The following is a 10,604-nucleotide window of genomic DNA, read 5'->3' as shown; positions in this document are numbered from 1 at the left end:
CTCCCATAAGGCGAAGAAGAGGTGAAGGAGGAGCTGCCAAATCCTAATCAAGAGGTCCACCAGAGTGCACACGTGAAAACCACGATCGTCTACAAAGACAACTTTGTCCCTTATACTACACGGATTTATAATTTGGTAAAATATTACAGTGGGGATTCTGCATCAGAAAGCCAAGACACAAGGAAAAACGATTTTGAAGAATGAAAAACAAATTGGACACAATGGATGGGTTTTGCTGGACTGGCAAAAGTATGCTGAATGAAAACGTGTTGTTTTTTGTATTTTCAATGTACATTGATATCATCACATGATATCGTTTTGGTGGGATATACAATGTTAGTCCCTAAATTATTTGTCAACTGTATAATGAATTCAATGACCATGGGACATCATTTCATTGGTTTCCGCCTTATCAAAAGCCTTTTTTTTTGCAAGAGTGATCATATTGAGTGAAGTACAGATGTGTTCTTGCAATTACCCAAATGCATTGCTTACAGTATTTCATTTAGCATACAAGCTGATGTACATACACCCTTCTACACTTCAAGATACACCAATAAAATGTCTGAGACCTGCACTTGAATTGTAAATAAAGTGTATTAAACAAATGAAAATGTGTCATTTGCAGTGGTCACAGTCATTTTCACTATCTATAAATGGATGAGGCCCTGTCATATCAACATGCAATCATTTATGGCATTTTATGGGCTTGCATGCATGCTATTGGACTGGGTAAAACATCTAGCTTGTAACAATTAAAGGAATATCAAATATGCTGTTGTGCTGAACTAGACAGTCTTTCAATGAGTGCATGTACTGTAACACCACTTCACTATGATCCCAGACCACACCCCTTACCTGCCAGCCTGCTACACCTGTTCCCACGCATTAGTACTTTACAATGGAATTAACTGTATAATAATAACAAACAACACAGTTATGGACAATCATTTTACTATTTAGTGCACTAATGTTTTTTATATGTTGTGTGTGTGTTTTATATGTTTGTATGTTAGTGTGAACTATGTACATTGAATGGCCATCATGTTTTTCTTTGCTTCATGGACGTGTATCAATGGAGGCTGGTGGAGGTAGAAATAGGAGGATGGGGTCATTGTAATGCATGGAATGGAATCAGGTAGGGTTTCTACCTCTACGTGCCTCTCCTGATGAATATCCCTGACCTAGCACAAATCCATCTCACCCCCAACCTCCATCAATCTACACTGATCTCCTCTACTGTGTGTTTTGTGCAAATATATATATATAAATCGGGTCATCTACCTCCAAATGTACCCATCACCTCAGTATCAAACACCTGTGAAAATACTGTAAGATCAAAAAATTCATCATCACATACCACATGAAAGTCATGTACTACCATCGTACGTCGCTAGAGGGCGGCGTCAACACGTCAAGGTTTTTATTTTAGGAAATCGGAAGTTGAGTGAGTGCTTCGCCAGGTTGATCATCCACAATCAAAACATGAAGGCTCTAATCCAAAGAGTGACACAAGCGACTGTGACAGGTACGTGGATCGCCGCCCGAATTGAACCAAGTAGCTTCTGGTTGTGCTTTGTGATATCGCTATTTCACATAGGATATGTCCCAAAAAAATAAATGGAAAATGTTGCTTCTCCTCCTGTTATTGCTAGCCATGCCCTCTCTGCAGTATGGCATTAACAGCGGTTGCTTCGCCCGAGTCCCAGCCTAGCTAGCTCATTATATCTACCTTATACGACTAAAGCCAGCTAGCTACATATTTCATTGAACATACGCAGAGGCGATACGAAACGACGTGTAATTGTGTTTGCTTCAGCTAGGTTGACAGTCTAATCCAGTCTGAGTCTGTACGCTACTTCTTGTTCAGGCGATGATGTCATGATTCCATATTTAGCTCGCCGTAGCCTGCCAATCCTACCTGCCATTCATTGCACTTTCTGAATGTGGTTATACTACTATAATGCTGATTATTAATCATTCTGACCTGTCCCGTGTGTTTCAGTGGGAGAGGAGCAGGTCAGTTCAATAGGACGGGGGCTGTGTGTATTGCTTGGCATATCCATAGAAGACACACAGAAGGATGTTGACTACATGTGAGTAAAATGCTGAATCAGTGCATGGCCCTTTGGACACCTTTTCATTCACATGCATATATATGGTGCAGCAAGTTACATGGGCACAATATGAGACACGTTTACGGTTCAAGTACGACAACTGTTCTAGTGTTTTTTTAGTTTTAGTTTTTTTAAAAAGAAATGTGTATGACAACAGCTGTTAGTACTTGCTTTTTGTTGTTCCTCCTCCCCAAAACTGAAAGTACATTGGAGGAAAACAAGTTCATGACTTTGTCAGCACAAACAACAACAACAAAAAAAAGAAAAAAGAAGTTACATTTCCTCATTTCTCTTTGTTTGTGACCTGGATATTCATATCTGACTCCTCACAGGGTCCGTAAGATCCTCAACCTGCGTCTGTTCGAGGATGACAACGGCAAGGCGTGGAGTCGGAGCGTCATGGACCGCGAGTTTGAAGTGTTGTGTGTCAGCCAGTTCACCCTGCAGTGCATTCTGAAGGGGAACAAGCCGGACTTCCACTCTGCCATGCCTACGGAACTGGCCCAGCCCTTCTACAACAACATGCTGGAGCACATGAGGACCACGTACAAACCTGAGCTTATCAAGGGTAAGTGTGGGTTAGCTCACTCTGACTGGAAGGCTGGAAGGTAAGGCGCAGCCATGTAAACCCTAATTGACGCTACGGAGCCGAACCATACTAAGGTGGTCCTCTGTGGCTCAGTTTATAGAGCATGGCGCTAACAACACTTAGGTTGTGGGTTCGATTCCCGCTGGGGCCATATATACGGAAAAATGTATGCACTCACTGCCATGTAAGTTGCTTTGGATAAAAGCGTCAGCTAAATGGCATATTATTATTATTATTATTATTATTATTATATTAAGTCATGTGGAAGGAATCTGAGCCAGCATGGTATGGTTCAGGTCAACCCTGTAGTGTGTAAAGCCCCACGCTGTAGCCTACATAGTAACCTTCATCAACTGGAGTCCTGAAGAGCTATGTACCAGAGGAGGCTGGTGGAGGTGGTAATCGGAGGACAGTCTCATCGTAATGCATGGAATGGAATGAGTTTGATACCATTCCTCATTCTGTTCCATGCATTACAATGAGTCCGCACAAACGATTTCAAAAAAATTCGTGGGCATCAGTCTACGAGGCCGTGATTAACTGAATCAAATGTTAGGGGCTTTACACACTGCAGGGCCGACCCGAACCGTACCGTGCTGGCTCCGATATTTTCCTTTTACGTTGTCCTTTCTAGCACTGTTTCAGCAACTATGGTGGATGCAGAACCACGCCAGCAGAACCACGCCAGCAGAACCAGCGCAGCTCACCTTGGTTCAGCTCGGTTCAGTGAATTGGGGTTTATGTTGGGCTTAATTCACACTACTGAGCCGAAATAAGCCGAGCTGAGCTGGTTCTGCTGGCGTGGTTCTGCTGGCGTGGTTCTGCATCTGCTAGGCTGGCCTGGTTACGCATCCACGGTAGTTGCTGAAACAGTGCTGGAAAAGACCTTGTGGAAGGAAGATATCTGGGCCAGCACAGTGTGGTTTGGGTCGGCCCAATGCTGTGTAAAGCCCCTTGGAGATCCCTGGTTTATAGAATAGAGAGACTTTGGCCAGTTTTAACTCTCAGTGTATGACACTGGGAAAGCTTTACATAAGCACTGGCATTGCACCAGGTTTCTAAAAACAGACAGCTGATGAAGGAGGCTTCTCACACACACACACACATAAACACAAACACACACACACAGATACACACACAGTGACCTAACTATGGTGGGGGGGGCACACTTGCTGCGTAGGCAGTTTGTTTCGTGTGGGAAAGGGTTACTATGCAGAGATGTAGTAGATATTTCAGGGTCACTTGTGTTCTCTTAGGGTCAAGCGTACAATAATAATAAAAAAAAAAAGAAGGACCACAGTTGCTTGGCTACGATAATGAATAGCTTTGGATCAATTAGGTCATTAGGGATGGAATGAGGAATTGAATCAAGCACCAAACGCATATATCGGATACCATTCCTCATTCCATTCCATGCATTACAATGAGCCCGTCCTTCGAATTCTACCTCCACCAGCCTCCCCTGTTATAGGTAATAGCAAAGGATTCCTGGGGACTGATCAGAGAAGGGGAGTGAATCACCATGGGAGATGATGCACCAGAGGGTCGCACAGAATCCCCTTAGCTACTGTAAGGGTCCTCCTGATGGGCTTAGATTCAGTCCAGCTAGATCCGTTTAATCATGTTGTTAGTTGGGGGGGGCGGCGGTCCAACCCTGTTCTCCTCCTCACCGTGCAGGGTTGGGGGTTACGCCCAAGATGGTAAATTAATGATTTGGAGTTGGCCTTAGTGGTGCTCGAGGAGGGGGTTCTATCAGGTTCCGGTGTGTCGCGATGGTGGCGGGACGAATTGGGTCAGGCCTCTGGGGAGCAAGTGGGGAGCGGAGAACACCATGTCCCCGCGACAGAGGGAGACAGGAGCTTCCTAATTAGTCCTCTATATCTCTCTCTCTCTCTCTTCTCCTCCCTCCCTCCCTACCCCCCTCCCTCCCCCCCAGAGGAGAAGCATGCTGATGCGGCACTTTTCCACCTCCGCCAGCGCTGCATTGTGCAGATGGTGTCATAAATCTACTGTACCTGGGAGAAAGGAGAGCATTTAAGTTTTAACTTCCTGTCGCCCCCCCCCCCCCCCCCTCTCTCCTTCCCACTGTCCCCATTGTACCCAGATGCTACCTATTCCTTCCTCCTCCCCCTCCCCCTCCTCCTCCTCTTTCATCTCCTCAGAACACATTGATATAGATTAATTTGCGCAGCCAGCCAAACTCCTGATTCATGTTTAGTGGCTATTACTGGAAAGGAACTTTCAGAGTTGTCATTTTACTGGCCTACTTGAGGAAGGAGGGGAGATCATAGGACGTGACACAGTGCTTGGTTCAGCTCGGTCATCCAGACAAGCCATGTTGCGTAATAGCTAATTTGACAAATGTGGTCTGTAAAATGTAATATAATACACAATGCCCATAATAATATATATATATATATTATATACACACACACACACACACCCACCGAGCACATTCTGGTCCATGATGACATAATTACATCATGCAATTCCTGCAGATTTTTCAAGTGCACTTTCAAGCTGTGAATCTCCCATTCTACCGCATCCCAAAGGTGTTCTATTGGATTCAGATCCGGTGACTGGGAAGGCCACTAAAGAACACTGAACTCATTGTCACGTTCATGAAACCAGTTTGAGACGACTTTTGCTTTGTGACATGGTGCATTGTCATGCTGGAAGTAGCCATTAGAAGATGGGTAAATTGTGGCCATGAAGGGATGCACATGGTCAGCAACAATACTCAAATAGGCTGTGGCATTCAAGCGATGATTGATTGGTATTAACGGGCCCAAAGTGTGCCAAGATAACATTCCCCACACCATTCCACCACCTCCACCATGACAAGGTCTTCCTAATAAAAGTGCTTGGTGTATGTATATGTATGTGTGTGTGTGTATAGATATATAGATATATTTATATTATTCTTTTTAGACGGGCAGTTTGGAGCCTATATGCAGGTCAACATCCAGAACGACGGACCCGTCACCATCGAGCTGTCGTCTCCCACCGGTCCCACGGACCCCAAACAGGTAGAGTACCATAGCCATAGTCACCAAACTGGCTTTTCTGCCTTTGTACAGTTCAAAACTATGACAGTGTCCCTCCCTACACTTGCTATTCTAATGTGATCCAGCAGGTGGCGGTGTAGCCTGTCTGTCGTTCCAGACTGAGAGCCTCAATCATCAACCCTCCTTGGCCTAGCAACACCACTGCAGAGTCACTAAGATCAGATCACTTTACAGATGAACCCCTACTGTCTTCTACGTCCAGAGCGATACGCCCATCTCACTAGTTTTCTCATAGAGGTAGTGTTGAGTAGCACTGATCTCCCCTGCACCCCCCCTGATTGACTGAACCCCAGTCTTTAGAGAACATCACTAGAGTCATGTGACAAGAAGCGTGCGTGGGTGAGGTTTGATTGGCAGTGCCAGGGCACGGGGGGGGGGGGGGGGGGCAGGACGGGGGGGGCAGGACGGGCGGGGGGGGAACTTGCCCTCGGCTCGCCCGGCAGGGATCGGTCCACCCCCCTATGCGCAACCGACCCACTCTGTTACCATGGTGACGAGGCTCCACGCGGGGCGACTCGGGGGCACGCTAAGCAACGGCTCTTAAGGGGGAAGAATGATTTATCGGCCATTAGGAGTTTTTTTCAATGCTGGGTACATTATAGTGAAATGTTCCCCTGTGTGTGTCTTCTTTTTTTACTTCTGTAGGATTAGGCTCACCAGATCTGTTTGGAAGGCCCACACTCTTGGGTTATTTCATGTTTTCTCTGACCATCTCATTGTTTTGGGTTGTTTTATTTAGACTGTGATTATTATTATTATTATTTATTTTTTTACATATCATTACAGTAGATACCCTTGTAGATACCCTGAGTAATACTGTGGTATCGTAGTAGTAGGCGAGGCTGGTGGAGGTAGAAATCAGAGGACAGGCTCATTGTAATGCATGGAACAGAATGAGGAATGGTATCAAACACATGCATTACAATGAACCTGTCCTCCGCTTTCTGCCTCCACCAGCCTCCCCTGCCCAGTTGTGTAACAGAGAGAAAGTTTTAATGTTCCAAATCCTAGATGAACGCGTTACAGCACCATACACTCTAAGCTTCAAAAACCCAACAAAATCAGTCATCAGAACCTCTCAATAGCCGTCTGAAGAGACGATCCATCCCGCCGCCACCACCACCTTAAACAATCGCCTCGGAAAAGTGCTTTATTTATTAATTTGTTGTCTTTCTTCTGAATGTCATTCTAGTCACTTCTCTGGAGCTTTGCCAGGATGCAGACAGGGTTAGGGTTGGCTTTTTTTTTTTTTTTTTTCACTGAACTTGGCTGGCTGACCCAAAGCGGGGGATGTAAGCAGTCCTCAGAATTTTAATCTTGTCTGTTTTTGGGATGTTGTACTGTGGAGGGGAGGGGGGGAGTCCATGCCAAGGCTGGGTATAGGGGGGATCACAGGGTCAACTGATAGGCTAAGCTTCCACAGAAATCGGCCTCCTTTCCATGAATCAAAGCTTTGGCCTTATCTAGAGGGGGAAAAAACACCATTATTTATTAGTTATTTATTTATTTAACCCTTATTTTAAAGGAGGAGTCATGTCGTTTTGAATGTTCCAAGAATGCCATTTTGTCAACAACAACAACATTGTGTTCTTATTCAGGATGATGTCATCATGATTTTACAATGTGAAGAGGGACCTAATTTTTACTGGCACACTCTAAATGATGCAACCCACTGCATCGTGTGCTATTATTGAGAGGTGTGATGTGATGAAAGTGTATGGGATGCTATTTATAGCTGTCTCTACCGTTTGCAATTGTGTTTTACAAGGAGGTTTTTGATTAGCTATGTTTTGTTGCCTAGGTCATGAAGCTAGCTAGCTAGCAGATGGCTAGGTTTTGCCCGGTGTGGTTCGGATGGGGATGACTGGATACACGGTGGTATTCGTGTCTAAGACTTGTGTGTCGTGAATAATGGAACGTTTTTTTTTGTGCTGTTGCGGTTTTTGCTTGACATTTTTAAAGTCATAAATATTTTGTTATGCCCTGATGAAAGTTTTAGCACAAATGTTTACAGACCTTTGGCGGGGGAGATTGTGTACCTCCAGTGTTGTCTTGTTTATTTCATGGCCCATGAAAAGAGCCGTGGAAACAAGTGAGTTAGCTTGGCGGCTAGTTTTCTCCTAGGGATTTGAATGACAGGGGTTGTGAATGAAGTGGGGCATGAAACGACTCGTCCTCAGTCTGACAGCGAACACTGTCACAACATTCCCTTCATAGAGATGACCAGGATATCTCAAATTAGCTTAAGGAGCTCAAGGTTCCGAAATAACTCTGGTGTTTCTTTTTTTTCTTCTTTTTTTTTTTTTTTTTTTCCTTCTTCTGCTCTTCTCTCTCTTCACTTTGTCCTTTTCTTAACCCACTATCTCCCCCACCCCTAGAGGACATCTTTATTAATAGGCTATCCTTTAATAGGCAACCCTTTTTTATTTTTATACAGTCCTTATGCACTGTTGTATGCTACAGTTGCTATACTGATAATTAGCCTAAATACATTAAAGAGCATTGTTTGTTTTCCCTTTATGTATCCCGTTTAGTCTTTATAGTCTAGTCCTAGGCCAGTTTAGGGGACTTCTCATCCCGTTTAGTCTTAGTTAAATCTCTTTTTCAAGAGAGACCTGGTCACAGACAGCAGCAGAGGCGATGCATGTTCAAATTGAATTGATTTTAAATCAATTAAAATAAATTAAAATTTTTCTGTCTTTTTTTTTTATTTATTTTTTTAACACTCCTCTGTCCTGTTATTTCCCTCTGTTTGTGTCCCAGCTGTCCAAGCAGGAGAAGCAGCAACAGAGGAAGGAGAAGACGCGCTCCAAGGGACCTTCCGAGTCGGGCAGGGAGAAAGCCGCCCTGCGTTCGAGACAGGACCCCAACGTCAGCAGTGGGGCGGACGGGGACGTGTCGTCAGAGAGGGAGCCCTAAGGGGATGCGGTGAGCTTGGACACACACGCACACACACACACACACTCACCCCCCACCCCACCTCCCTGCTCCTGCGGTAGTTGGTTCACCCTGTGTGACTTCACCACGGGATCAGAGTGCAGTGTCCTATGATGCACTATGATGAACACACTTAAACCACCCGGCATCGCTGCCCTGCTCCCTCTTTCATCCACCACCCCCCACCTACACACACACACACACACACACACACAAAATAGCCCTGTTGACTATGCAGTAAAAAGAGCAATCAGCATTTACTGCTCCAGTGAATCACAGTCATGAATGTATGTTTTTTTTTTTGTTTGTTTTTTTTAAATTATTCTTTTTTTTAGGGTGTGTTAATGTATGTTAATGCTCCATGTCACATTCTCCTGTTATTGTTGGCATGTTGATAAAAGTCAGGAAACACTCATAAGGCAGGAGGGGGGCCTGTCTGGTTCTTCTACAATAACGTCATGTCGGAGGATTGAAGGATTCTGCTGTCATTTGCCGACAGCATTTGTTTACTTGTTTAAAAACAGACGAGTATGAGTGAGGCGGTGAGGGAAAGTCATCTCCTGTCCCTTCTACACACACCCACACACACACACACACACACACACACCCCCCACCCCACCTCCCTGCTCCTGCGGTAGTTGGTTCACCCTGTGTGACTTCACCACGGGATCAGAGTGCAGTGTCCTATGATGCACTATGATGAACACACTTAAACCACCCGGCATCGCTGCCCTGCTCCCTCTTTCATCCACCACCCCCCACCTACACACACACACACACACACACACACACACACACACACACACACCCTCCCATGTCCCTTGTGGGCCCTCCTCAGCCTCCGGTCCTCCGACAGGGACATGGCACCGTACTCCCCACTGAGGAGAGGGGAGAGAGAGAGGGGCATGCTGGGTAGATATATACGCCACAAGACATCGCCGGGGCTTGCGTGAGTGGTTACGTTATGTAAGTCCACTTTGTCTGACAGAGAATACGAGCGAGGGAGACGGGAGAGAGAGGGAGAGAGGCAGAGAAAGTGTGACAGATTGAGAGACTTGTTTTCATTTCTCATTTTCGGGGGGGGGGGGTGGCACTTGCACAGGCAGCAGTTCTGGGAATGTGTCTGTGGGAGAGGGGAGAGGGGAGAGGGGGAAAGGTAGGTAGAGAGAGAGAGAGAAAGAGAGAGAGATCAGATTGGATGCGGAGAGAGAACTGTCACCAGAAGACTGCCCCGATCGCTTGCCTCAGTTCTGCCGCTGCGTTTCTCTAAAAAGGGGGGATTTGTACTCATCCCCGAGGTTTGCTTCGGATGGCTTCACCATGAGACCTGTGTACTCGTCTCAGAAGAAGCAGAGGCATTTGTGACAAGTCTCCCCCCCCCCCCATATCTCCTTTCCTTCTCTCCTTCCTTCCCTGCTTCCTTCCTTCCTGTACTGTTCTGTGATGATGGATAGAGTGCACGCACACACACACACACACACACACACACAGGAATTATCCTCTTGCTCTCACTACTACTGCTATTCGTGCCACCCCTCCTACTCAATCAATACTACATAGATACGTAGGTTGATCTGGATAAGAGTCACCGCTAATTGATTAATGAATCGATTGGACAATCTATGTAGACGCTTATTTGAATGCATTGGTGCATACAGTACACACTCATACAAAGTGCATACACACTCATTGTAATGGTATGGTATGCTATGGTGTTAACACTTAAGACTTTATGGTTATTCATGTGTGTTTTGTTTCTTTCACCAGAGGCAGTTCTGGGGGTGTGATGAGTGTCCCGGCCCGGGACCCTTCCATCTTAAGTGGCTGGAGTACATCTGGACCGTCCTCCTGTGGGAACTAATGGGTCTCTCTCTCTTTTTCTTTCTCTCTCTC

General features: G+C 45.5%; 1 protein-coding gene across 1 annotated transcript in view; it reads left to right on the top strand.

The window, feature by feature from the left end:
* The first annotated feature begins 1,450 nt into the window (after nucleotides 1-1,450).
* The window catches only part of dtd1 (D-aminoacyl-tRNA deacylase 1), a 9,258-nt gene continuing 104 nt past the window's right edge, over nucleotides 1,451-10,604 (top strand). The window contains exons 1-6 of the mRNA XM_083694211.1: nucleotides 1,451-1,528; nucleotides 2,006-2,096; nucleotides 2,450-2,685; nucleotides 5,638-5,735; nucleotides 8,538-8,702; nucleotides 10,479-10,604. The exon at nucleotides 10,479-10,604 is cut by the window's right edge and continues 104 nt beyond it. Of these exons, the coding sequence (XP_083550337.1) occupies nucleotides 1,486-1,528; nucleotides 2,006-2,096; nucleotides 2,450-2,685; nucleotides 5,638-5,735; nucleotides 8,538-8,693 (624 nt within the window). The 5' untranslated portion in view covers nucleotides 1,451-1,485 and the 3' untranslated portion in view covers nucleotides 8,694-8,702; nucleotides 10,479-10,604. The remainder of the gene's footprint in view (nucleotides 1,529-2,005; nucleotides 2,097-2,449; nucleotides 2,686-5,637; nucleotides 5,736-8,537; nucleotides 8,703-10,478) is intronic.

Source organism: Argentina silus, assembly GCF_951799395.1.
Source record: "Argentina silus genome assembly, chromosome: 22".
In the NCBI taxonomy this organism is placed as follows: Eukaryota; Metazoa; Chordata; class Actinopteri; order Argentiniformes; family Argentinidae; genus Argentina; species Argentina silus.
Note: the sequence above shows the minus strand (reverse complement) of the source record. Positions and strands in the feature narration are given on the sequence as shown.